General features: G+C 46.0%; 2 protein-coding genes across 2 annotated transcripts; both read right to left on the bottom strand.

Annotated features, from left to right (window-relative positions):
• Positions 1-928: 928 nt before the first annotated feature.
• LOC131557686 (protein mono-ADP-ribosyltransferase PARP12-like) lies at positions 929-3,392 on the bottom strand. The gene is made up of 4 exons (XM_058805088.1): positions 2,788-3,392; positions 1,654-1,805; positions 1,423-1,440; positions 929-1,231 (listed from the first exon to the last, which is right to left on the bottom strand). Exons 1-4 carry the CDS (start codon positions 2,853-2,855, stop codon positions 951-953), a joined length of 519 nt encoding a protein of 172 aa, XP_058661071.1. The 5' UTR covers positions 2,856-3,392; the 3' UTR covers positions 929-950.
• Positions 2,787-26,066, bottom strand: LOC131557685 (cystine/glutamate transporter-like). Its single transcript, XM_058805087.1, has 17 exons — positions 25,874-26,066; positions 23,556-23,682; positions 22,694-22,809; positions 21,904-22,029; positions 19,453-19,552; positions 19,321-19,365; positions 18,997-19,120; positions 18,584-18,687; positions 16,597-16,693; positions 15,671-15,820; positions 13,228-13,402; positions 7,228-7,268; positions 6,236-6,372; positions 5,641-5,761; positions 4,535-4,619; positions 3,659-3,734; positions 2,787-2,918 (listed from the first exon to the last, which is right to left on the bottom strand). Exons 1-13 carry the CDS (start codon positions 26,064-26,066, stop codon positions 6,298-6,300), a joined length of 1,473 nt encoding a protein of 490 aa, XP_058661070.1. The 3' UTR covers positions 2,787-2,918; positions 3,659-3,734; positions 4,535-4,619; positions 5,641-5,761; positions 6,236-6,297.

Here is a 26,066-nt window from a genome sequence, read left to right as displayed (position 1 = left end):
CCATTATCCACCAAGTTTCAAGTACTGTGACCACAATTCAAGCTTTCTCCACCATCCATCCTAGCTGGAGCACACACCATTGGGACACTTCTCCATCATCAGAAGTTTCAGGCAGCAGCAGGGTAATCCAGAACAGCCACCACCAGTGCCAGCCTGCAGGGTGGCAAGGAGGTGGCCATGCCCTCACAAAGCCCCTGTGTCTCACTGCTCACTGCTGCAGGAGCTGGCTCTGCAGCCCTGGTGGGACACTGCTGTGGGCCATTATTCAGCTCACCATGGACTTCTCACTGCTGCTGTCATGGTATGGTGGGGATCTGACTTCAGCAGCTGACATATCCTTGCTTTTCTTGACCTGAATCCAGTGGGAATAGAGGAAGGACAGGGTGTCACAGAGACATGCAGACTTGACACAGCAGAACAAGATAAGAAGAAATGTCAGCAATGTGACCAGGAAACAAAGCAAAGTTCTTTGCCAGCATTAATTACAAAGCCTTCAGGGTGCAGGAGCTTCCTGCCATTTACTTCAAAGACAGGCCATGGTTCCTCTCTTGAGCACCATGAAGTAGGTACTTTCACTTTTCCTTCTTCCACATTCCCTGCCCAGCCTCCCTTTGGCATATCAGCACCATCACAGGCAAGAATCAAACCAAGGTGAGCATATCAGTGGATCAAGGTCATTTCAACTCAGCAGGTGTCACTGCATCACGGTATGCAAGGCAGGTATGTCCCCATTCCAGGCTAGAGATATGCTGAATGCTAAAGCTTGGCACTGCTTCTGGGGAAAGAATAGCCCCTAACAAAAAACTATGCCCCCCAAACAATCAGGGGATTGATGGCTCACTGCACTACAAAATGCTCTAAAGCTACAACTAAAATTGAACAAACACTTTAAAAAAATGTACTGAAGAGTAATTTATTCAGTGTGAATTCAAAAGACATTCCACCATTCACTACAGGACCACACAGCTGGTCTCAAGGCTGTATTCCAAGATATAGGCAGGGTAAACTTGTTGCTTCTCAAAGATGACAAAGATGGAAGGGTCTGTGGGGTCGTCCACGCAGCTGTCATAAAGTCTGTTTGAGTTTTTGTCTCTGGGCGGAGGGCGGCAGTACTCAGGGCTGCCCCGCACAAAGTCTCCAGCGAGAACCTGAGCTACAAACATGCGGTAGCGCCCGCCGAGAGAGGAGCAGTACTCGTGGGAATAGCTGGCATCTCTGGCAAAGTAGCTTCCTAGGGAGCAGAAAAGGCCACAGGTCAGACAGCACACCAGCCAAGGGACAAGCACCTGCTACCACCACCTCGGCAGCCAGCAATCCAACAAGCCCAGTGTGGGAACATTCTTGCCAGGTGTTGCCACACTGGCTTATTGTAAAGTACCGACCAACTCCAGTCCACATTTCACCATCACCTCGCAATCTCACCTGTCCAAGAGCAGGCACCTGAGGCAAAGAGAGGTGATTTTAGTCCTTCCTGGAATGGGATTACTGCTGTGGGTGCTACCTAAAGCAATGCAGATGTGCACAGGTGACCGTGCCCTAAAGGCAGGAGTACCTGGGTCAGGAACCATCAGTCACTTTGCACCCACATCCCCAAGCCTGGCTGGGGTCTGCAGTCCCTGCTGCTACAGCCCCTACACACTTCTGCACTTGTACCTTTTCCATACATTGTTCCATGAGTCCCACAGAGTCTCCAGTCAAAGTTCTGCTCACAGATGGCAGACACATGGGATGAACTTGTGCCATGGAACAGGAGCCTCTCGTTCACCCCTTTCGATTTATGAAGCTTCTTCATCTTTTCTTTTTGCCTAGAGAAAACAAAAAAAAAAAAAACAAAACCAACCAACCAAGCAAAAAAACCAGAAAAACCCCAAAACAAAATTAAAAAAAACTCACCAAAAACAAACAAAAACACAACATAACAAAAAAAAAAAAAAAAAAAAAAAAAAAAAACAACAACCAAAAAACAAACCCCTACTTGTTTTCCTGGTTCAAACAAGGAAAATTTCCCAACTCAACTCCTCCTACTTCTGGGTCATGGAGGAACAGTGACACAAACCACTCTCGGTGGGGTTACTGCCTGCTTTGCACTTCTTCTGGTACTCTGCCACAGAGCTGGCTCCTGCCAGCAAAACAAAAAGTTCTCTGCAGCACTATGGACTGTGTCTCCCACAACTTCATACCACATGAGAGAGTAAAGAGACAAACATCTCTAACTAGGAATTGGTCAGTTCCCACGTTATATAAATCCTGAATACATAAATATGATTATAAAACAGAGCTGTGTGAAACTACAGTGAGAATTGTATAATCTCTGCCCTTATCAGCAAAAAAACTCTCCTCCTTTTTTTTTTTCCTAACTCCTATGTGGAAGAGGCTAAAACCAAAAGAATAAACCTGAAACACCAAAGCTCAGTTATGATGAAGGAAAAGAATTTACTTTTTGAATAACACTATCAAGAATCACACACATATCTTGCTAGGGATGAAAGGTTCATTTCTGCACACACAAAAGAATACAGATACAATGCTAACAACTCAGTCACAGAGAGAGGAGCCCCAGTCCCCTTCCATGACTGCCCCAGGGAAGCCTCAGCCTCAGGGAGCCAGGTTTTGGGACAGTCATAAGTCTGGGCCACCAGCCAGACCTGGGCAGAGAGATATGTGTCAGCCTCACCTCTGCTGGACTGCTGAATTTGGCAGCTCCAAATGTAGACTATGGAGGAGAAGAGATCAGGAAATACCAGTCTTCTCATACAGTAAAGATAACGAAATAAAATAGATACAAACCACTGAAAGATGTCCCAAAGTGTTGGGTTCTGAATCCTCTGCAGCTGGTTGATGCAGTAACCTTTCATTGTCTTCTCAAACAGCCTCTTGATTTTTATATATTCTTGGGAATCAGTGCTGAGCTGTATTAACTGAAAATTTTTTAAGCACTAAAAATAAGGTATTACTGGGAGTAACAACACCCAGTCCTTTCAAAGGACTCCTCAGCCTTCTCACATCTGCTGAAAAGTCCTTCCACAAAAATCACAAACTGCTTCTGCTTTTCCTATCAACCCTCCTTTACCATCCATCTCCATGTGGAAGCACAGGCACCAACTGAGGGAAACCAGTGCACCCCCACATAAGCTTCCTTTTGAGGGTGCACCTTCATATCAGGACTATTTGTAGCTCAGAGTAACCTAAAGTTGAAATGCACAGCAGCATTCAGGCTGAAGCAGAGTGAAAGTTTCCCCTTTATCTGACACACTAGTCTACTCTGCCCTACAGGGCTCAGCTGCAGTTTACCACAGCAAATAACATCCTGCCCCAAACTGACAGAGGAAATACCACTTTAAGATACATTTAATCTGGTTTCTCAGGGGATGAAGTGCCTTGGGAGAGTGTAAAGGATAGGTATGAGCAGCAATGGCCTTTCTTACCCTGTGTGGTATTATAGGGGAGATGATACCAGATCATTCTCAGAGAGCCTCCCAGGAAATGCACGTCTGTTCTGAATATGAAACTGCCAGTCTTGTTTCACACCATAGCTGCTTATTTTACAAGACACATTTAAAAGCTGGTAACATCTCAATTGGCTTGAATTATGGTCTTGGAAAAAAAATCAGTACAGGAGAGAGTCCTCCCCACCCACTGGAGAGCTGTAAAGTCCTACCTTGTACCCAATATCAGGCAGTGCAGTTTGGTCCCACTGTGGAGGATAGGCAGGATGTGATAGAGTCATGTTTTGGCTACAGAATAGAAAAAGGAGCCAGTCAGCTGGTGATACTCCTAACCAAATCCCCCTTCTGGTGAATCTAACCATGGGCTCTAAAGCAGCCTTCAGGCATCCATTCACAAGCTATAGTTTGTTTTCTTTTTGAATGAACACACCTTAGGTTGAACCAACATTTTAATTGAACCCTCAGCTTCGCATGCACTCTCTGCTGGTGAGTTGCTAAAGCAGAGACAGCTTTTACTAAAAGAAATCAGTAGCACAAATAACATTTATAAGCAGATATGTTTAAATTAAGCTGAACTTATTTTAGAAAAAGCCATAAGATAGGGTATCTCAAGTAAGTGTCTCTAATTCACTTTATTTCAGTGGATTTGCCTGTTCTGAGTTTTAGTTTATCCTCAGCTTTCCCAGAGATGACATCCACATGCACCACAGCTCTTGGGACTAGCAGTCCCTCGCTCCTAATTGCTGCACAGTTTATTTATTAGTGTTGGGGCATAAATCAAGGAATAAAAATTCCTGGCACAGTTGTGTCAGCCCTATGTGGCCTTGCCTCTCACAGAGAGAGCAGATCTGCTCTAGTGGTCTGTCACAGCTGCCAGAGACTGCCAGCGAACATCCCTCCAGAGAGTTTTACAGAAGCGTTGCATAATTTACAAATACTGTCACTGCAAAATGTACTGTTAAACCAGTCACAAAAAGGTATCTAAAAATTAATTTAAGAAATATAACATTGCATTCTAGGCAGGTAGGAGGAACTTCTTAGCAGAAAGGTGCTGTCCTCTAGAGACACTGTTAAACAATGTGTATTACCTTCCATCTTGTCCATCTTCAGACTCTTTAGGCAGTCGAATAACACTTCTTTGAGTCTTAAAGAGCACATTTGTTTGGACCATGTCTTGAAAGAAAAACACACTAACTCAATAATGAGATAATTCATTGTCTAGGGACAAGCTCTTCCATGTTAAGTAAAAATAAAAGAGGAGGTAGCCCTGAATATTGCATTTGGTGCCCTCTCTATCCCACCCACCCCAGTGCAAACTTCATTCCCACTTGCACTGCTCCTACTTGGAGATCAGCAAGGTCAGCCACCTGCTAGCACAGGCTGTGAAACTTGGAGGCGACCAAGCACCAACTGCACCTGCACTGGTATTCACATCCAGGCTGCTGGCCAGAGAAAACCACATCTGATGGCAGGCCTGCAGCAGGAAAGAGTTTTCAGTGCAATGGGGGCCACAAACCTGGCTTTCCTGGCAGCACAGGGCTGCTCCATGGTGCTAAAAGCAAAGCCTGCCCTCCCTTCTCAGTCCTGTAACAATATCACAGAGCACATGCTGTGTGACATGGCTAATTATCCATTGTTTCCTCCTTTAAACACCACTCTTTACTCATGCCAGGAAACATTTAAAGTTTGGAAAGCTAACAGGAGTTTTAAGATGAGTAAATAAATTAGAAACAGAAAAGCATTTTTCATTTTCCCATTTCTCTCTCTATGCAACCAGCCCTAAATTTTTGTTTGCTGCACTGTGCTTTCTCTCCCTGTAAGAAGCTTCCAAGATGTTCAGTATAGGCTCACTTCTTCACCTTTTGACTTTTCAGTGCCTTTCCCCCCTCCCGATTTCTCATTCTTCTTTTTCAGGTGTATAAACACAAATATATAAGCCAAGGTGCCATTTACTCTCAATTCTTCTTCTGAATGTACAATATTGTCAGGTATGTTTTTTTGACTACAGATGCCCCAAGTGTAGAAGCTCAAGTGGGGCATGTCAAAAGTTTAGAGAAATTTACCTACTACTCAATTTCTGCTTGGAGAAAATTTGCAGGAGGAAGAAGAGCTGTTCAAAGAGATGCAGACATAATGTGAAAACCTTCAAGCCAGCTGCACTATGAAATGAAATTAAAACAAGGAGATACTTCACCTGCAAAGTCTAACTGATACTGCTGAGAACCAGCCCTGAAGAAAATAACACCATTCTTGTCAGTTTGATATTCATTCTCCAGAAATGCAGATGTTACAGTGGCAGTGGCATGACCTGGGTGCTGCAGAAAGAACAACGAAATTACAGGTGTTAGAAACCACCCTTTGGTTTGGGTGCTACTGTGGGGAAATATCAATGTTTCCCCAGCCCCTATGGCAGGAGAATGTTTTGAAGTCTCTGTGGCTTCAAGCATTTTGTTCTACAGAGATGGAAGGGTTCCCCACCGAGCACAGCTGCTTCTGACAGCAGCAACAAAGAACCCCACAGCCTGTGTGGTCAGCTCCAGCCAAATGATGTTTGTCAGCTCTGGAAAATGCACCCGCTTCCCAGGCCAGTCCTTTGAAAGCTTTCAGAGAGTTCCAGTCCTGCTTTGAGGGACAATTAAGAAGACAATTCCATGCAGGCACTGGAGCAGCACTGCAGGGGCACCCAGCGGTGCGTGTAGAGCTCACCAGCTGCAGAACAACACACTCTAAAGGACTCTCCAAAGATGGCTTAACAAAAGCTTTTGGCATGAACAGCAGATGAATTTCACCTCTTTCCCATACTCAATCCACTGGTTGGAATCATCGAGCCAATACCAGACATACTCCATTTTCAGGAGCAGGCAGATGAGTCAGGAGACAACACAAGTGCAGAAGAGCTGATGGGCACCTGGCTGCTTGCTCTGCTCTGCATTGGAAAAGAAATCCAGATCAAAGTAGGGGTCTTTTCCAAAACTGTTAAATTGTGCAGTATCCCTGGTCTGATCAGAAATCTCTTCACTTCTTAAAAAAGGAGACCCCTCCCTCCAATTGGAAAATGCAGAACTGAAGAATTTGTGTTTGGATGCTTATGGGGCATAGTTAGTACCTTACAATGACCCTGACCTCTGTGGCTTGGACCTGTGCCACTGATTTTCTCCAAAATGTATCTTCCTAAAAACACATTTTAAGAAAATACACTTGACACCAAGATTCCCCTGCAGCCCATAGAGAAGGCCATGGTGAGACAGCTGTGCCCCTGCAGCATGTGGAGGTCCATGGAGCAGAGATCCACACAGCAGCCCATGGGGAAGTCCATGCTGCAGCATGTGGACAGGGAAGCTGCAGTCCATGGAGAAAAACCCATGCTAGAGCACGTTTATCCTGAAGGACTGCAGCCCATGGGAAATGAACCCTGCTGCAGCACAGGAAATTTTTGAGAATGATGGAGGAGTAGATGGCAAGTCTTACACACTGAGGACAACATCCATTTCCCTTCCCTTCTGCATTGCTTTGGTAGGAGGGGGTAGAAAATTCAGGAATGAAGGAGTGAAGTTGAACCTGGGAATCCATGCAGGGGGGAATAAGTGATCTAATTTTCTTTTCTCACAATTTAAATCTATTTTAATTGGCAATAAATTAACTTCCCCCAAGTGAAGTCTGTCTTGCCCAATGTTCACCTTGGCTTTATCTCAGCTCATGAATCTTATTTTCTCCCTGCTGTCCTGTTGAGGACAGGAGTGAGAAAGCAGCTCTCACTTGCAGGAGGGATATCATTACTTACCAGCAAAGTCTCTGCTCTGCACTCTATCCTAGACACAGCACCTACAAAGAGAAGAAAATGAAACAGATAGCCACCAATAATTCCAACCCATGGGATTTTACTTTTCTTCCTGCTGTGCTTCACCCTTCATTTAATCTCTCCGTACTGGACCCAGAGAACACCTTTTTAAATGTATCTCACCAATATACTGCCTCTACAACATTGCCTATCATGGATCACATATCCATAGCCAAAAGCTGCCAGCTATTGAGCTTCCAAGGGTCTGTGACAGAGCTGCTCTGAGCTGCCTGAAGAATCTGAACACGATATCGAAACAGAAACTGGAAACGATCATGTATCCAGCTCTGACGCCCTTTGTACTTTGGCAGGGATCAAGGGTATTCAGAGCAGGCCAATGAGGGGAAATCATTACAGGAGCAGCTCCCTCACAGAGCTGTTTACAGTGCAAAGGTCCCCAAAAGAAAGGCGTGGCAGCCCCGCACTGCCAGAGCAAAGAGTGAGGAAGAACCCGGGTCTCCTTCGCAGACAGAGCTCGTTCCAGCACTGCCTGTGTACACAGCAACACCGGCCAGGCCCGATCCTAGAAAAATGCTCCAAACTATTCTTGTCTCCCATTGCAGGGCATTCAAGAGATCCAGCACTACCAGGAGATGTTTTGGACATGGCTGTCCCTTTTTTTCCCCTCTGCACAGCACGATGATGCTGCTGCTATTGGCACGGCTGAAGAATTTGAAGTTGGCAGATTTGAAGGGTGGAATTTGAGGAGGGAGGTGGGGAGCGGGGAAATGGAAAGGAAAGCAGGGAAGTGGGGTGGGATGATGTTTCCAGGCAGCTTGTTTCCACTGCTGCCCAACTCTCTCTTCCCTCTATCCCCACTCCAGATAACCGCTGCTAACCCCTGCCAGCTCCCCTGCCGAGACTTGGGGCTCCCAGTCTGCCCTAATCACATGAGCTTGCAAATCTGTCCCTTTGTGACATTCTTTCCTTTTCACTTTCCAGCATTTCTGCTCCATGCTGGGATTCTCCACTAATCAACTAAGCCCAACTAGAAATAAACAGAGGTGAAACACTTCAAAAGCAGACAGAAATGTTTTGCCAGCAAGAGAGGTAGCGTCTTTCACATTTTGCTGAAGATTTCGCTACATGGTCTTGTGCAACTCTGCATTTGCTTTTTATATCTTAACAGGAATAACTTTATACAGAGAAAAAGTTATACTTAAAAAGCAGCCTCATGCCACCTTTTCCCTTACACAAGAAAAAAGATGAATGAATGAAGATACAAACACAACTTACAGCATGACAAAGTGCAAGCAGGTAACCCTCCAGCAGACCCGAAAGCCAAGCCCACAAGCTATGAAACCTGAACTTCCTGTGTGTCCAATCCTCCCCTCTCAGCTGCATCCTGGGAAGCTGTCAGAGCCCAGCATGTGCCACTTCCCTGGCACAGTTCTGTCCTTGGGCTGCCCGGTCACCACCCTCAGGAGCTGAGGGCATCAGCCTTGTGCTTGCCAGGCTGGATGAGCCTACTTAACCCTTGCTCTGCATGGCAAAGGTGGCCCGGGTGCAGCGAAGTGAGCCAGAGCTGGCTGTGAGGGTGAGCAGAACTGTGAGAACTCCCTGTGGACTGCCCACAGCACATCTGTACCTCACTGTGTCACTCGCAGCCTCTCCGTGGAGCACGGTGCTTCTCTGCCACAGACCCTTAAGGAAGTGGGGCTGAGTAACATTTCCTTCTGCTGGTTGCGACAGACGCATGCGCTTCTGCCAAGCACGGCCCAGGGCTTCGGCAGATACAGCTGCAAAATCAGTGTCACTGCAAACCAGCAGAGTTTATCCCTGCTTCTGGGTTCCTGTCATTGCACTTACCTAGAGCCAATTCCTCTCAGCCTTCCAGTGGCTGGGGATATTCAGGACTTGCTCCTCTCTATAACATGCAGCTTCTGTTTAACATCATTCTTGGAAAGCCAACAGCTGGCATTGCCTTGCAAAGTGCCCCCCCAAATCTCAGTGCAGGAAGTGGGTGTTGTCCATCCCCCTCTCTCCAGGGCTGTGTGGGCACTGCTGGGGGGTTTGCAGCAAGCAGAGCCACACTGAGCCTCCCAAACCTGTGTGTGCTGAGCACAGAGCTCTGCAAGACAGGCTTGCTCAGCCCTCAAAGCTCTGCATGGTCCCAGGTGTTTGTGTTCCTGCACCTTGAAGTCTGAACCTCCTCTCTGCTCCTCCCCACACTAATCAGACAAGGCTTAGGAGCTTTCCACTCTGACCTCCAGCCTTTCAGAAGCTGACAACATTTCCCAGCAGAGCTCTGAGGCATAAAGCTTAACAGCATGTCAAGTAGTCTTAAGATGCAAACTTGTTAAGCCAAAAGCATTTCTTTGACTTTTTTTTCATCTCAGATTGTGTTCAGTTGAACTGCCCAGAACATTTTTCTTTCCTGGCATTCCAGTTATACCAGATCAGTAGTGGCTGAAACACATAAATCTCTGAGTTTCCAGAAAGTGTACACTCTGAGTGCATTCTATAGTCATAGCATTAAAACTAACAAATCAACTCAACAACAACAAAACCCCTAGCACACACAGACAAAAACCAAAACAAAACAAAAAAAACAACACCACAAATGTGATTATGAACTCACTTTCTTTTGCTTCTGGCCATTCTTGAAGCTCTTAGACCCGCTGAGGCCTAAATGCTTCAGTAGACATGAGACAGGAGCTTTAGGAAGAGCATTCTGGCTTGGTAGAAAATGTTTACATATCTTTGCTGGGAGCAGCACACCATCCTCTCTAAAAAACAAACACCTCTCTGCAAGCTGGAAACTTGAGCTCACTGTAAACTGATATCTTCTGAACACCGTATTTTTTATTTTTATCCCTTTCAATTCCAATGTCATCTGTGGAGCTGTTGAACCTCTGATTTCTCAGTCATGGTACTATATCTGTCTGCATTTTCAGTATCTGGGAATGGAACAGGTCTCAGAGCAGTCTTCCTATGTATAGCCCTGCAAGATCATATTCCTGCACAGTCAGCGGAGGCACCCAAGTGTGGTTTCCCAGCATATGTCAAATGACTTATCATTTACAAAGAAGCCATGGTCCAGCAGGTAGCATTACTTAGTTCCTCCCAGGAATTTCAATTCTTGTTCACTTTTTCTCTTCAGAGGAAATGGACAAAGAAGGGACTTTTCACCCTTTGTGTGTGCCTCTGTGACACACAGCATCTCCTTTGCAATTTCAGACTGCTCCAAGGTTTGGTGTGGGAGTCCTGGTCCTACAACACGTGCACACTGTGCTCACATGGGTATTGCAGCCAGGCTGGCAGTACCTCATGCTTTTACCTTAAGATGTGTAAAATCCCCTAAACCAAAGTGGGTGGACCCAGGAAATGTTGGGGTGATTGAGCTCACCTGGTTCTGCAAGGTCTTCTGCAGGTTGGTCCCCCAGCCACCCATACTGGGTGCTGGTCCACCACTGGGTGCTGTGGGAAGGTGTGCCAGGCAGTTCAGCTTCAGGAAAGCCTGGCACGAGGAGGGATTGGCTCTTGTCTGGGATCCTGGAAGCATTTCCAGATCTCACTTGAATCCATTCTATCGTTTAAAGCCAGTAACTTCTCCTGTAGGGTGTGATGGTTTCTGCTGTGAGGATTTTCCCAGTGAGACTGTGTTTCCTGTTGGACAACGTCCAGTGGTTTGTAAATTAAATTCTTGGAGGGTAGTGGGGAAACAAGCCCTGCAACCACACTGCTGCTGTCCCAGCTTAATTCAGCACAGGAACAGGAAGCAATCACTACAAGAATAATAATTCTCAATTGCTTTGAAAATAACCCTAAAGTTGCGTTCCAAAATTTTACATGTTTCAGTAGATTACATTGGATTTGTAAATGGTACTTTGTTTTTATTTTAAGTACATAAATGTTTGATACAACAGATTTAAAAATGCTCCACATTCTGCTGTTCCTCTTTCCAGCAGTCATTAGAGGTGCCTCAGCATGCTACTTCCCATCTTTTAGGAACCAATTAACAATTACATGATTGTAAATAGGTAATTGCTGTATTATCTGGACATAACATCACCACATTAATAATGTAATAATGTAAACCAAAGTAATCCAATAATGGAAACCTTTCTTATGCCATTAGTTCAAATGAGCATTTATGGATTAAATCAGCAAGTCGTGCGCAATTGGCAAGTTAAAGCTTGGATGTGAAGTCACTCATGGCTTTTTACAGCACCAGAAGATGCATTTATTCAGGAATCTGCCCAAGTCTCATCAGTGGTCCTGTCTAATTAAAGGAGGAATTGTATTTCACTGGAGCTAGGCCAAATTCTGAATTTTCAACACCACGGGTAAGGAGTGAGTCTGGGAAGCTGGGGGAGGGACCAGGATGTCTCCTGTCATATTCTAGATGATATTTAACTTATTGTTTTAAAAATGCACTTGTACATTTAAAAATGCAATTTCAGAAAAGTAAGCTTCAAAGTTGAAAGATCATTTCAAGGCTAAAAAACTCATTCTGCTTATACAAAAATCAAAGCAAAATATTCTGACTTTAGTTTGTTAATACTTGAATTTCAAGTATCTTCTCAGTATCTCAGTCTGCAGTTTCTGGTGGATAAAATTTTATCCCCCTGTATTCCCCTTTCCAATTCATCTGCCTTATCTCTAATTAGCTCTGCCAACAAGACTGCTGTAGTGGTTCTGTTTGAAACTTGCATTTGGCCTCTATGTATTGGATTCTAAGTTTTGCAACATGCCCACTTCCTCTATTTGCCAAGCCAGGAAAACAAAATACTGTCTCTGTACTCACACACACACACACAATTTTTCTCAGGACTGGGCCAGGCTGCAAAATTAGGATCTTGGTTTCAAAGACACTCCGCAGGCAAAGCAAGCTCATTTCAGAGAACTAGTTTGCTTTCCTGAAAAAAAATAAAAGGGCAGGAACAGATCCCAGTTGGCAAGCTTAGGAACACTTGCAGCAAGGTTTTGGCTCAGTCATCCTCAGTTGCCCTGACTAAAAAGAATAAAAGCATGGACTGCTTTTGGTAGGATCAAAGGTGTCAAAAATGGTGTGAGCAGATTTTTATTGTCTTCTCTGAGTTTTGATGGTTTTCTCAGTAAGTCTTGATTTCTTGTTGGACAACTTCCAGCAGTAACTGTAGTTTGTGTGTAAGATAATCTGAAAGGGTGGAAAAAAAAGGAAGTTTAGTCCAGAGGCAATCCTGAGACATGAATGAAAATCAAGAGCATCAGCACTGATGGCTGGAGCACTTAATGTTGGCAGATCACTGTATCTGTTTCCTTTCTTGCTATGTGTTGTCTTCTATTGAGTGGTTAGTGATGCACCTCCATCCAACATCAAATCAAAAGAAAACAAGACTTGGAACAGAAACAACAATTTAAACTCAAACCCAGGCTCTCATTTCTGAAAAACCCCTTGTGCCGCCATGCCTACATCCAAAGGAAGTCTGTACTACACTGCCTGGAGTGGAGATGTACTTCATTTCCACAGCTACACTTGTACCCAAACCATCCTGGCCTCTTCACCAAGCACACAGACCTCTGGCAGTACTCTTCTCCTAGCAGTCCTCTCCCCTGCCTTTCAGCAAGCAAGTTTGTGCATGGGCTTACAGCATTTGCCTGTAGCCCCTCCATCCTAACTTGTCATCTTTCTGCTCCATGTCAGACAAATTTCACCCAGAGCTGGGATCCCAAAGATGTGATAAAATTTAGTAGGTACTAGGGCTGGGGTGGGAAATAGACCCTCTCTGTTCCCCCCTGTTGGTAGACCTCAGCCTTGTCTTTATTAAAACAAATTTGGCTGTGGAGGCTGTGCCTTGGGAAAGACACCAGAGTGATGCCAGCAGTCATGATTTAGGTTTCATGAGGTCTGTTGGTCAAGGAGCAATTTGCATCAGAGGTGAGCCCTGGCAACAAACCAGCCCCCAGACCCTTGGGCATGTTTAGGTCCACAATACTGAAAGTGAAATGCATACTTACAAAACAGGTTGCGGCAGCGGTCTGACATCTGCCTGTGAATGATGAGGTAGTAGACTGGAAAACCACTCAAAACTATGGTGCATCCAATGCTGATGTTCACAGGGTCTGAGTAGAAAGACATTGCCACTGTGAAGAGGCAGATGATGGTAAAAGAGACAGGAACAAACAGGGGAACCTGAGGAAAAGAGCACAGGAGACTATCAGGGAAAACTGGTGGCTGTAGCCGATCAGCCTCTGTATGTGCCAGCACACGCTGTATCCATTTCTCTGCCTAAAGAAAAGGAGAATAATCATAACCTGTCCTGCAGAATGCTTCTGTACTATCAGACTGCAAACAACTGCATCAGCTTCAGAGCCCAGTGTGCCCTGTGAGGTGCATGCCTCCTATATTCATCTGCACCAAAATCTAAACCTCACTTGCAACTGGAAGCCAAGCAGGGGGAGAAGCCACCTACAGCCCACGGCTCTGTGAATGTCCTGCACCTGTGCATGCACAGGCACACACATACCTATGTGCCCCCTAAGGCAGCCACTGAGGGAATATCTGAAACCAAGAAAGAAGAGACACTTTGAATCAAACTGTTCATTGCTTATAAATCCATGACTAGTGTTGACCTGCCTTCAGTTTGCCTGGGACTTATAGTGACTAAACCAAGACAAACCAGACTCCCTATCTCTGTAGTACCTGCAGCAAGAATTTCAGCTTCAGTGACACCATGGTGAAAATCAAAGCAGCACTCAGCTCTTCAGCCATACCCTATTGGATGAGCCAATTCATCTGGGTTATTTGGAGAGCAAATAGGAAGACTGCAATAAATAATAAAACTGTGAAACACTCCCTCTGTCTCTGGATGCAAACTCTGCCAAGCAACTCCTTGCCACGGCTGATGGAATGAAGGAGCTGCTCTCATATAAGGTGAAAATCTTTACCAGTAATAATGATTGTATTTTAGATACTCAACATGCCAAGTTGGAAGAGTTCTGTTGCTCTAGGTATGGCAGCCATCCAGCCATCAAACTTAGGTACTCTTGTCTTTCCAGCCAGAGCATCCTCTGCCAGCCGCTCCTCCATGCACACGCTCACGCTGCACACATCTGCTTGAGAGGTGTGCGAGCGGACTGCTCCCTCCTCTTTCCCGGGTTTTCTCACCGTTTTTAACTCAGAATGCTACAGAGAGAGCAAGTGCCAACGCTGTGCCACGCTTTGCTGTCCCCGGGCACGGCAGGCGACAGCCGCGGGCGGCCACTAGAGCGCAGCACGGGCCCGCGCCACCTGCGCGCAGCCCTTGCACAGAGCTGACAAAAACCAGAGGAAAGGCGAGGGGAAACGAGCCGAACTGACCAAAGGGCCAGTGTTTCCTTCCCTCGTTTAATCAGCATTTACGAGCCGCTAGAACCAGGGCAAAATCTCAGCATCTGAAACCATCTGCAGTGCCAGCCACTAATAAATCTCCCCTGAGAAGATTGGTTTGAAAGAAAAACTAAACTAAACTTATTCAGTTTGGTTCTGGGGGAGTATGCGAGTGCAGCCAACCAACAAACTGAGAAGCCTCAAGGTCTCTGCTAAATGCGGAGACCGAGAAGAAAAATGACCCCAAACTTTGCAGGAGGATGCACCCAGCTCAGAGAGGACCCCTGGGAGCTGCAGGAAGCATTTCTGTCCCCTGAGCTCCTCACTGCCCAGTGCCCACAGCCCCGGAGGTCCTCTCTGTTCCCGGGAGCTGCTGCCAGGGGACACCACGCAGGGGCGACCAGAGTCAGGAGCAAACTGCACCCGCCTCAAGCACCGCCCCAACCTAATTAATGCCTCCTGCACATTATCCGGCAGTGGGAAAGGTGCCCAAGCACAGGAAAGCTGCTCCAGCATCCCCTGCTGACATGAGGGGGGATCCCAGCACCCAGAGCAGTGAGAAAGGCCACAAGAGGGGCCCACTGCTTTACATGAGACAATATTTCTATACAAGCAGATGATTCCTCCCAAGTCAGCTTTGCTCCCAGGACCCCTCCACCCATGCTCCTTTTCCCCCAAGCCTGACACCTTCCTGCTTCTCAGCCAGAGCTGAGACTTAGCTGCCACTGAAATAACATCCAGGCAAATAACATCCTTCTTGTAGGCCACAGGAGATGAGCCAGAGAACTTCTGTCCGTACATCTCCCAGTCCCAAGCCTGAAACTTTGTTCCTTGTACCAAGCAGTATTCTAACAGGTGCATCTGGTGAGCCCATGTAGAACTGGCTTTATAGGATTTATCACATCTGGCTGTTTGGGCACACCAACCAGTGCTGGTCAGGAGCTCCTCACAGACATTACCAAGCATCAGAGACTGAAACCCCTTAGAGCCTAAAGGCAGCCAGGGCCATGTGATGCTGTAATTATGAGCAAATCAAGGAGAGGGATGGCAGGGCTGCAGGTTCCTGGCTGCCAGGTCCGTGCTGTGCATTACCTGGAAGGGGCTGTGCAGCTCCGGGTGACGGCAGCGATGGACGATGAGCCCCAGGGTGGCCAGTCCTATGAAGAGCCATCGGGAAAAGCTGAAGAAGTTCAGTAGGTGGTAGATGTCTCCAATGCACACCATGGCAGTGACCAAAGGGAACTGAGCGTTTTGAACATGAAATACAGTCATTACAGCCACGGATCACCTCCTCCAAGCCCCCTGCAACTACTTCACAGCCCCAGCATTTTGGAGGTCAGAGAGTTTCACAAAACAGTGTCACAGACTGAAGGCAAAAGATTAAAGGCATTGATCTGTAGTGCTACAGAAAAGAGTGATCATTCCAAGATCAGCAGCATCTTTGATGCTTCATGTCCAAGCCAGGGCAATTAAAACATGCATGATCCAAAAGCCTGCCCTGCTGGTACACAGGCTATCTACAATGACATCTGCTAAGGTTTTACAAGCTCAGCGAAGCTACAACAGACACTGCACCACAGTTGGGATGGAGCTGGACCATTGCCACAAAAAAACCCTGAACAAACCAAAACACGAGACCAGACCATCTCTACAAATGCTCATTCCCTGCATTTTCACCACACCTGGGAATTTTAAATTTCCAGATAGCCAAAGCCTGGCAGAGCTATTTTCATAGGGCAATATCAAGCAGCACCTGTGGCAGATTGTAGGGACTGTACTTTTAAAAAAGGTGTGTAATGTTATAAGGCAGGGACTTCAAGGTTGTACATTTGGATACCACTGCTGGCTCAAGGGGATTTAATACTTTGCAGCCATTTCCTGTATCCTGCCTTCTTTTTTTTTCTGGGAGAAATTTAATGTCCCAACACCCTCTAAAACTCCTCAGTTTATCCAGTCCTTGCAAGAAAGCCAGGACAGCAAAAGAACAGGGCGTGTCACACAGAGCCAGATCTCCTTACCATCAACATGACAGCAGGAAGGGGGGTATGCCTTCGAATGTGGATCATGGAGAAGAGAGGAGGCCACTGCCCTTCCCTGGAAGCCACAAACAGAGTCCTAGGAAAAGACAGGACTTCATGTACATCAACATTCTACAGCCACATTAGAAATGAGATGAGTCACTGGACTGACCTGAGGCATCAAGGCACCCGCTCCCTTCCCCAGCACGTCTGCTGCTATTCGAGGCCACAGTTTTGCCTTTAGCTGCACTTTCATAGAAAGTTTGGGTTGGGTTGGAACCCACCCTCCCGCCATGGACAGGGACAGCTTCCACTAGACCAAGTTGCTCAGAGCTCCACTTTGTGGAGCATTTGGAAGAAAACCAAGGCTGAGTTCCCACAGCTCTGCCAAGACCAGTTCAGGGCAGTTCAGAGCCCACCATCAGAGCCACTGGCAGGGTCTCCTTGGGTGCCTCATCTGCAGAGACCTCTGGGCAAGTCCAAAGTGGCCATGAATGAACTCAGACTGGAAACAGGAGTAAGAAAGTCTCTTGCCATCAAAAAAGGAATTAATTTTTCCAGTGAAAAGGAAGTGGAGAGGTCACAAACTTCAATTTTTTATAAGAGAAACTGGTGAGTTTATGAAAGGGCATTGTCAGCTTTGAAGCCTATATTCTTACATGTATATATAAAGAAAAAATAAAGTGCAATCTCCTCAAATGACAGATGATTTCCAATCCTCTGGTCAGCTGTTGGAAAATACAGTTTGTCATACTGCCAAGAGACCAGCTACACATAAGAACAGCTACAAAATGAGAGCAGAGAGTTCCTTGCTTGCATCCCTCCTTTGACTCGTGAGAGAGCAATTAGGGAGAAGACAATCACATCCAATTTTAGAAATTTAATATCCTCAAACAAACCATGCCAGAGCATCAGCTGGGCTGAAGCAGGGCCCCAAGCAGCTGGGGCACAAGTGTACAACTGGTTTTATTGCTGTCTCTGTGGCTTTGCAGGGGTGTGGCTGGCAGGCAGCCAGGGAGGCCCCATCAGTGTTTATATGGGCTTTCTGCAGTGATTATGTTAATGATGCCAGGATGGGGGAGAGAAGGTCAGTGGGGGACACTGAGAACCTCTGTGCTGCCCAGAGACTTCTCATCCTCAAAGAAAACAATTATCTGGAGCAGCTAATGGGAATGATCATCCACACCTGTATTTAATACAGGACTTCAGAGTAGTGGATCAGATAATTCATTAGCTTTCAGGCTATGAGACATTCCTTTCAGATCAACTCATTTTTCCCTTTGCAATCAAAGCTGTGAAGCAAAACCCACTGCAGAGAGTTTGCTCAGCTCCACAGGACCAGCACAACATAAGTATCTTGTCCATAAGGCCTGCCCTCCTCTCCAATTTCAAGGCTCCCATAAGGACACAGTGTGGCAGACGGTGAAGCTGGCAAGTTTATTTTTCCATAGGACAAAGCTTTTCTTATTGCTATAACAAGACTTCTTGAACCTTGACTATTGCTTTAGGAATAGCCCATCCCAATGACATTTCACTGACTTCAAAGCAAAGTTCTCAAGGGAGAGTTTGCCTAGAGAGCCTCCCAACAGAGGGACGCCATGCCCTCCAGCAGCACAGCTGGGTGAACCCAGTGGAAGAAGACTCAGTCTCACTGAGCAGCTGCCAACATCAACAGAGCCTTTAGTTCACCAGAAACACTGAAATTTCACTTTAAACTGGAGATTTAAACTAAAGGGTAGGGGAGAAGATAAAAATCTTTGTTTGTGACCAGTCCTGGGTACCAAAGTCTGGATCTGGTCAGAAATAGAAAAAGTAGACTCCTAGCCAAAAGGGACCATCCTGTAGCTGACAGCCTGGGAGTCAAAAGCCTTATTTTTCCCACAAGAGTGGCTAAAATGCCACTGTGTGGATGGGTAGTTGCACAGGTTGGTCATGCTTCCCTCTGATTCAATGAGCCAAAATCATAATAGACCCTTAGGGATGTGACCTTGAAAAGGTGAAGATCCCTCCATTCATGGTTCCAAAGCAGGACAGTGCGACAAGGACAGGGACCACGGAGATCAGGCTTTTGAAGGCTCGCTGCACAAAGCTCTGGAGGAAGACCAAACATGACTTTAGGGAACATGTGGTGATCTCTAGGTGACATCAGGGGCAAAAAAGAAAACTTCTTCCATTGAAGGAGTATAGAAGTCATAAATCTCACCTTTTCTACTGTCATCTCCAGGTTACTTTTCATTATCTTTTAGGCACCACAACAAGAAGAATTTACTGTTGCCCAGTATTCCAGAGAAATTACAAAGCAATAAAGCATTTTATAGGAAAACCATCTCTGAAAGACTTGCCATGACCACAGCACAAGCTGGCCACACTGCAGATATAACAATAGCAATGACAACTCACCACAGCCACAGCAGGAGAAGCCAGAACATCTTCTGTTCCCAGGACTGTGTAATAAGAGACGTTGGTGAGCATGTATCCCACAATTACTGTGATCACAGACACGATGACAGCCAGGGGGATATTTCTGCAAGGAAGGGGAACACACACACACACAAAGAACAAGCTGCTATCCCTTGTTATGCACGGCATTACTGCAGATTTTATCTGGCAGTGATACTGATTGCAGTCAGGTGAACCCACAAAGTTATTCATCCTGCACTGCACTTGGGAAAGGTGTGGGAGCCCCGAGGCCGGTAACCCAGGGCAGCTTCCTGCCAGCCTTACCGTTCAGGTTTGACCAACTCTTCACGCACAAAGCCGGTCTGAAACCTGCACGATGGGAAGAGACGGGGTGAGAGTCAGTCATGCTGAGGGCACCCGTGTGCCGCCCGGGAAGGGCCCTCCCACCGCACCTACCAGCCGGAGTATGCGAACATGCCTGCATAGAAAGCCAGGGGGAGCTTATCCAGAACCAGCGACTGCCTGTCAAAAGCATGCTGGAAGTTCTCCGTGTGGCCTGCAGAGGAGATAAACAACGGAGACAGAGCAGAAGAACATCAGAGACAGGCTTCCTTCCATGTAGAATAACATCCCTTGTACCTCTTGCCCAGGCCTGGGAAGTGTCTGTGATTTCCTGGACAAGGGTATTCAAATTCATTTCATTGCTTTAACTTCAGTGTTGCTGCTGATATGTTTACTTTCCTACAGTGACATTAAAAAACAAAAAAATTCTATCCCTTGTCCAGCTAGGGTAGGCATTTCAGGAAGGGCAACAACAATAGCTAGTTGTTTCCAACAGACCCTGATGTGAGAACAGGAGATCATGGAGAGGAGCACATCCATGTTGTCCTCTCCCTCCTTCAGGCCCAAAATTAAGTTGTTGGATTGACCCCCATGTTCAGTCCCCAGCCCCCTCAGCAGCTGGAGACACAGTCCCCTTTGATGTGGTGCAGCCAGCGAGGCAGCTAACTCAGCTCTCACTGTGCTCCCTCCTGTTCCTGCTGCTGGAGCACTGACCCCAGCCCTGTGCTGGCCAGAGCATGGGAACCAGCTGCAGGAGGGGGTGGGAGCAACACCTGCCAGCCTGACCCACCACCACTCACCCACAGGAAAGGGCAGAGTGCAAAGCAAATAACATGTCCAAAGTAGAGGTGTCTCAAAGTAGAGATATTTACCAATATTACCCCTAATTTTCCTTCAAGTTCTCTGCTTGAAACAACAAAACAAAACTTAACAAAAAAAAAAAAAAAATTCAAAGTCAGGATTTTCTCTAAATCAAAACAAAAGGATTTAGGGAAGAGAGCAGTTCTGAATTGGCCTCTCATTCAAACGCAGTCAGAAAGAATTGCATTCCCAATATTTTCAAATCCAGGTAGCCCAAGGTTTGGTGCCACATCTATGTTCAATTTTCCATAATAAACTCTCTTCAAGAGATGAGAAGCTTTCCTAGCTGGGATTTACCAGGCAAGGTGTGACATGGCATGGAGCATGTGGAGAAAGTCAGGCCACTTCTGTGGAGGTGCTTCTGCAAGAAGTGCAGTGACAAGATTTGGGCACATGAGCTTGAAATGCCGGCCCAGCAAATCTCTAATATAAGCCTGAGCCAAAGAGCAGGTAATGGCAAAGGAAAGGACAGAAGTGCAATCTAAACAAAGTAGCACAAGGCAAAGCAATCAGGCAAAATTTTGTAAAAGCACAAAACTGATTTTTAAGCAGCAAAAAAAAAGAAAAAATGAAGTCAATTTGAAAATAGGTTTGAAGAAAACTAACCCAAAATATAGGAGTGGGTCTATTGGGGTACTTTTTTATGTTCCAAAATGATGACTGGTAAGTGATAGTGCATGAAAAGGATTTATTGCCTGCAATGCATTAATGAGCAATTTACAGTCCCCCGTGAGTCACATTAAATACAACCTGTCATACTGGAGTCTCTTGGTGAATTCTCCCTCCAGATGTCACCTGCATTTATCCTCCCCACCAGAGGACGGGTGCCAGGGCTCCAGATTGTCATTTGAAGGCATTCCTAACAATAATGGCTGGGGATTCCTAGCTGCAGGGCAGTCCTTTAGTTCAGAAGCCAGCCCAAGGGGAGCTCTGCATGTTCAAAGGAGCCAGCTCCAGACATCAGAAAGAAACATGAACACGGAGCCCATTGCCTATGGTGTTTTCTCTGCAGAAGAAGGTAACAGCATGAAGAGGGAGCAGGCTTCATCCCTTGAGTGGGAATGCCTTGGGCTTTTCTATAAACTGAGGCTTGGATTAAAGCCAGTACTCTTGTATGGTTCACAGAAGATCCTACTGGTAGGGTTTATCTCCCCCACTCTGCATACGGGCATGAAATCCTGTACCAAGTTCATTGTAAATTCACTGAATTACCACCCATCTCAATCTGGAGGTAAAAAACATTAGCTTGTGCCACAGAAGGGTTAGAGATGCCATTACCAGGGCTCAGCTGAGGGCTGTAACTCATTACACAGCTGTGATTGGCACAGGGGATGCTGTCACATATCCTAAATGTCCATCGAATATGTGCTGCTTTGGAAAGATTTTGAGCTACACTGGAAATAGGCAAGTCTGACTCCAGAGGAAGGTTAGGGTGACCTGGGTAGGGGTTCACACATCCTCTGGCACTAAGACCCACTAAATTTTGGAGAAAGCACCCCGCAGCCAGGTGCACCAGCCCAGTGCAATGATGCAGCTTGTGCCAGCTGTGCCGGTCTCAGCTCCCAGCTAATTCATATCTGGCACACGGACAGAGGGAGCTCCTGCCAGCTGAGTGAGCACCACACTTGTCACTTGTCACTGATAAAAGCCATGACAGGGGTCACATGGAGCACCCTCCTCAGCCACAGGAGCAGCAACACCTACCCTGGGCCAGCAGCATCATCCCTGGCACGATGATGAGCGCAAGGGCCAGGAGTTTGACGACGGAGAGAGCCATCTGCAGCCGCGCGCTCCAGGTGACGCTCCAGGAATTGAGGGTCAGGACCGTGTCTGGAGAGGAAACAACACTGCTACAGCTGCAGCCTGGGCTCAACACACACAGGAGAAAATACAGCAGCTCTCCCTGTCCTGGGGATGCTGGGGGAAGGCTGCATCTTTATGCCTTAGAGAGGATGCCTGGGATGAGAGATGCCAGGAAACATTGGTCCAGTATACAGTGTTTAAAGAGGGAGCTGACTTACGCTCCTAAAAGGCAGCAGGAACCTGGTTCCTGCTGGGTGATCCACACCTGCCTGGGGGAAAGGTGTGGGACATCTCAGCAGCCCACTTCACAGCATTCCCTGTGCCAGTCCACACCAGTCTGGAGCAGGCAGAACAGCTTCACAGGCTGGATGCACCAGGAGAGGAGTCCAAAACCTCTAGCCTTACACCCACAGCTCATGTGGCTTTTGCACAATTACACATGGAGAGTTTCTTCTCCCACACCTGGCAAAATCCCCCTACCTAGGGCTCCAGCTGGTCAACAGGGAGGCCCATTCCACTTCCTAGAGAATATAGTGGCCCAACACCATCACCTTGAATTGGAACATTTTAGTTAGCTGAGGTGATAATACAGCTGTCTTATCCCACAGCTATCCAGGAAATAACACCCCAAGTGCTCCTAGTCTAGGGCAGGGAGGCCAGGATGGACAATCCCATAAATGTTGGTACTTACAGTAGCCTAGGAGAGACACGAGCTTCACTGCAGGGACAGGGGCAGCACAGGGGGCGAAGAACGGCTCCAGCATGTAGCGCCCAAATGCCAGGGAAACCACAGCACTGTTGGCAGGCCTGGAGTGGGGAGTGTGGGGGGAACCAAGCACAAACTGCTCTGAGCATGGCTGAAAAATGGCAGGAGGTAAAACTGCACAAAACTTGGGAAGGGGAGCAAGTTTCCCCATCTGGCTTAATCCTATCACCCATGCAGATGGTGAATCCCCATCGAGTTTTTCTCATGGGTTTTTCTCAGTAAATGGGTTAAAAACCACATGCTGCAAAATTATTAATTTCCAATTTGAAAGCAAAAGTTGAGATTAATCATACTGAGCAATGCAAGTGTAGTTCATATGTTCTGCCTCATCTAAGCTTACATGAAGGATACAGGTTATTGAGAGGTGAGGACTTGCTTTTTAATGTTAAAAAAGGAAGTAGTTCACAATGTTATAAATTATTTAACTTGGGGCTAAGCCAGGAAGTTGTCTCCACTTTCTGAATCTGAAGAAACCAAAAAAGTTTCACACTGAAAACATAAGATCTGAAATAAATCTGGCATTTATTGCCAGTCTCTGAAATATACCTCAGCTCTTGGGGGATAGGAATTGCCAGGGCAGAAGAGAAATATTCTTCAAGAACAGAACACATTCAACATTTGTAACTATTTCCACATTGTGTCATCTTCCTTTTATCACTGAAAAATCTTGAAAAATCATTCAACTCTTTCCTTTACAAACTGTCTGGACTGTTACCTGGTGCCATAACTTTTGGTATTTTAAATTATCACTGCATCCAGGAAGAGGCAAGCAAATCAAATCTCTTACCTGATAGCAAAAAACTCTGCCCACAGGAATAAGAAGCTTGGCAGAGGCCCTAGTGTCTCCAAAATGTAGATATAATGTCCTCCAGACTTGGTGATTCTTGTTCCAAGCTCGGCATAACACAAGGCACCTGGAAAAGTTCAGGTAGAAATGTACCAAGTAAATAATCCCAGGGATTTTTTTCCCTTTCTGTGTGATTTTTCAGGGATTGAACAAATAATTTTAAATAAGTAGTGAATGAGAGGAAGAAAAATAGGTTTAACAGAACCACTTTTCTCTATTTTTGTGCACTACTGTGGTTTGAAGTAAGTTCTGAAGTTATTGGCTTACCTGTCAGGTGGAAAGAAATTCTCTATTTTGTGGTTAATGCTACAACATTTCCATGGAAGCTCTGAAGAAAGGTGTGTGATAGAAATGCTGCACAGAGCTACAAGAGGTTTCCTTTGAAAGGTACCCTGGATTCTCACTTCTCCTCACTGTTAGACTGATGAAATGGTGCTCACAAAGCAGCTACAGCAGCTCAGCCACAAGCCATGGCTGAACTGTCATTTCCAGCCTGTTTTTGATCCCAGGCCACATTCTTGTGTCCTTATCTTGCATCTCCACATAAATCCCTTCCCTCCTTTGAAGCCAGTGGTGACATGGCCATGCCTCCAAGTCCCATGGCAATCATGCCATATTCAGGTCATGCAGGATGGTGACAAGCTCAATGTTTCCTGCCTCCCTGTTGGAAAATTTGTGCAGAACTCCTGCTCAAAGCATCAAATATAGGCAGAGAGCTCATCTGGTTTATTCCAGTGGATCCCTTTAAATGCCACAAGCATTTAAGCATTCAAGTATTCATGCATATAAGTATGTTGCTGAACTCATGGGATGGGACTTTATATATACCCCACTTGAAAGGAAAAAAAAAAGCACAAAAGAAAGCAGATCTTTTAAATATACTGCAAAAAAGTGTCAGAGAAATGATCAGGGGAGGTCATCAAGCTGATAAAAGAGAAGAACAAACTGACAAATCCAGCTACAAAACGCAATCACTTGGTAAAGAGGCTCCCAAGGCCCTTCCAGGAGAATCTATCAAAGGATGCTGTACAGAGAAAAACCTTTACAAGTGCAGAGCTTGGCTATGTGATTACACATACATTACACATACATTACACATACATTACACACACATTCTCATTTACTGCTCTCCTTGGTTAAAAGAAACACCATGCCCACATGTCAGCTTTTCTTTAAGCAGAAGTGTATAATTCACCAAACAGCCACTCACAGTTGCAATGTGAAATATTGGTACACATATGCTAAGAGCAAGAACAACTTGTTGCCCTATTAACAATTGAATGTCTCAATTTCTAAACTTGCATGTACATGCCAGTGTCAAAGTGAGTGACACTCACTTTGCTTTTTATTTTTTTCCACATGAAATATATCTCCTTTCTTATTTTTTTCTTCTGGTGGATTTTTTTTTTTTTTACAAATTACATCAGAAGAAGAATGTTAAAGTCCCCCACTATAATAAGCATTAGATTTCTCTCCTGGGCTGGGAGAACTTGCAGTTGTCCTAATAGCACCTTTAGAGAGTTTCTGAGATGGTGATTTTTACAGTTAATGAAAGAAACTAAAAGCCACATGTTTTATCCACTGTAACTTAGAAGAGCAACATTATTTCAAAAGAACCAGAATGAAGTTGTCATCAAAAAGACCACCTCTATGAGAAAAGACTGGTAGTAAATGACAGAAATGAAGCCAATAGTAACACACAGAAAGTGGGGCAGCATCAGATATCTCCACACCATGTCTTACAGACACCCAGCACCCCCCCTGGGCTGGTGCATCCCTGCAGCTCCCCAGGCACTCTGCTCCAGCCATTCTCCCTGACAGAAAGGGGTCCCCCTATGGGGCACATTGGGACTCTCCCTTCCTCCTCTCTTCACAGTGAAAAGCACAGCACAGCCCTCAGGTTCCCTTTCAGGTTCCTCCATCTCCTTTCTGCCTTACAGAAGGAGTCCCCTCATTCTCTCCCAGCTTTCCTGGCACAGACCATGCAGTCTCCACTCACAGTCACTGTTCTTCCCCTGCCCTGGACTTGTACATGAATTGATATTACAGACCATAAGTGCTAGGACTTTGTCCATTACCCCAGGGAAATAATTTGAACTAAAAACTCCTAGTGACCATCCCCTGACTTCTAAATCTTTGTTACAGCAGGAACTAGAAATTTTGGGTTTATTCATCTCCCAACTTTCTAAACATAAAAACGTGCAGGCTCCCCTCACCTCCCAGGTGCTTCAGCAAGGGCTCCAAAGCTCAGCACTCACCAAACATGGAGAGGAGCCCACAGGAAAACCAGACAAGCAGGGAGAAGCCCACACTGCCAGAGTTTTTCAGGACTCCCTTGGGGGAGATGAAGATGCCACTGCCAACCATGCTGCCGATGAGCAGTGAGAACGCCCGCAGCAAAGTGATCTTCTTCCTCAGGAAGACGGCCTCTTCTTTCTTGTCTTTCCCCAT

The sequence above is a fragment of the Ammospiza caudacuta genome, chromosome 5, assembly GCF_027887145.1.
Source record: "Ammospiza caudacuta isolate bAmmCau1 chromosome 5, bAmmCau1.pri, whole genome shotgun sequence".
Classification (NCBI taxonomy): domain Eukaryota; kingdom Metazoa; phylum Chordata; class Aves; order Passeriformes; family Passerellidae; genus Ammospiza; species Ammospiza caudacuta.
The sequence above is the reverse complement of the archived record's forward strand: the minus strand, read 5'-3'. Positions and strand labels throughout refer to the sequence as shown.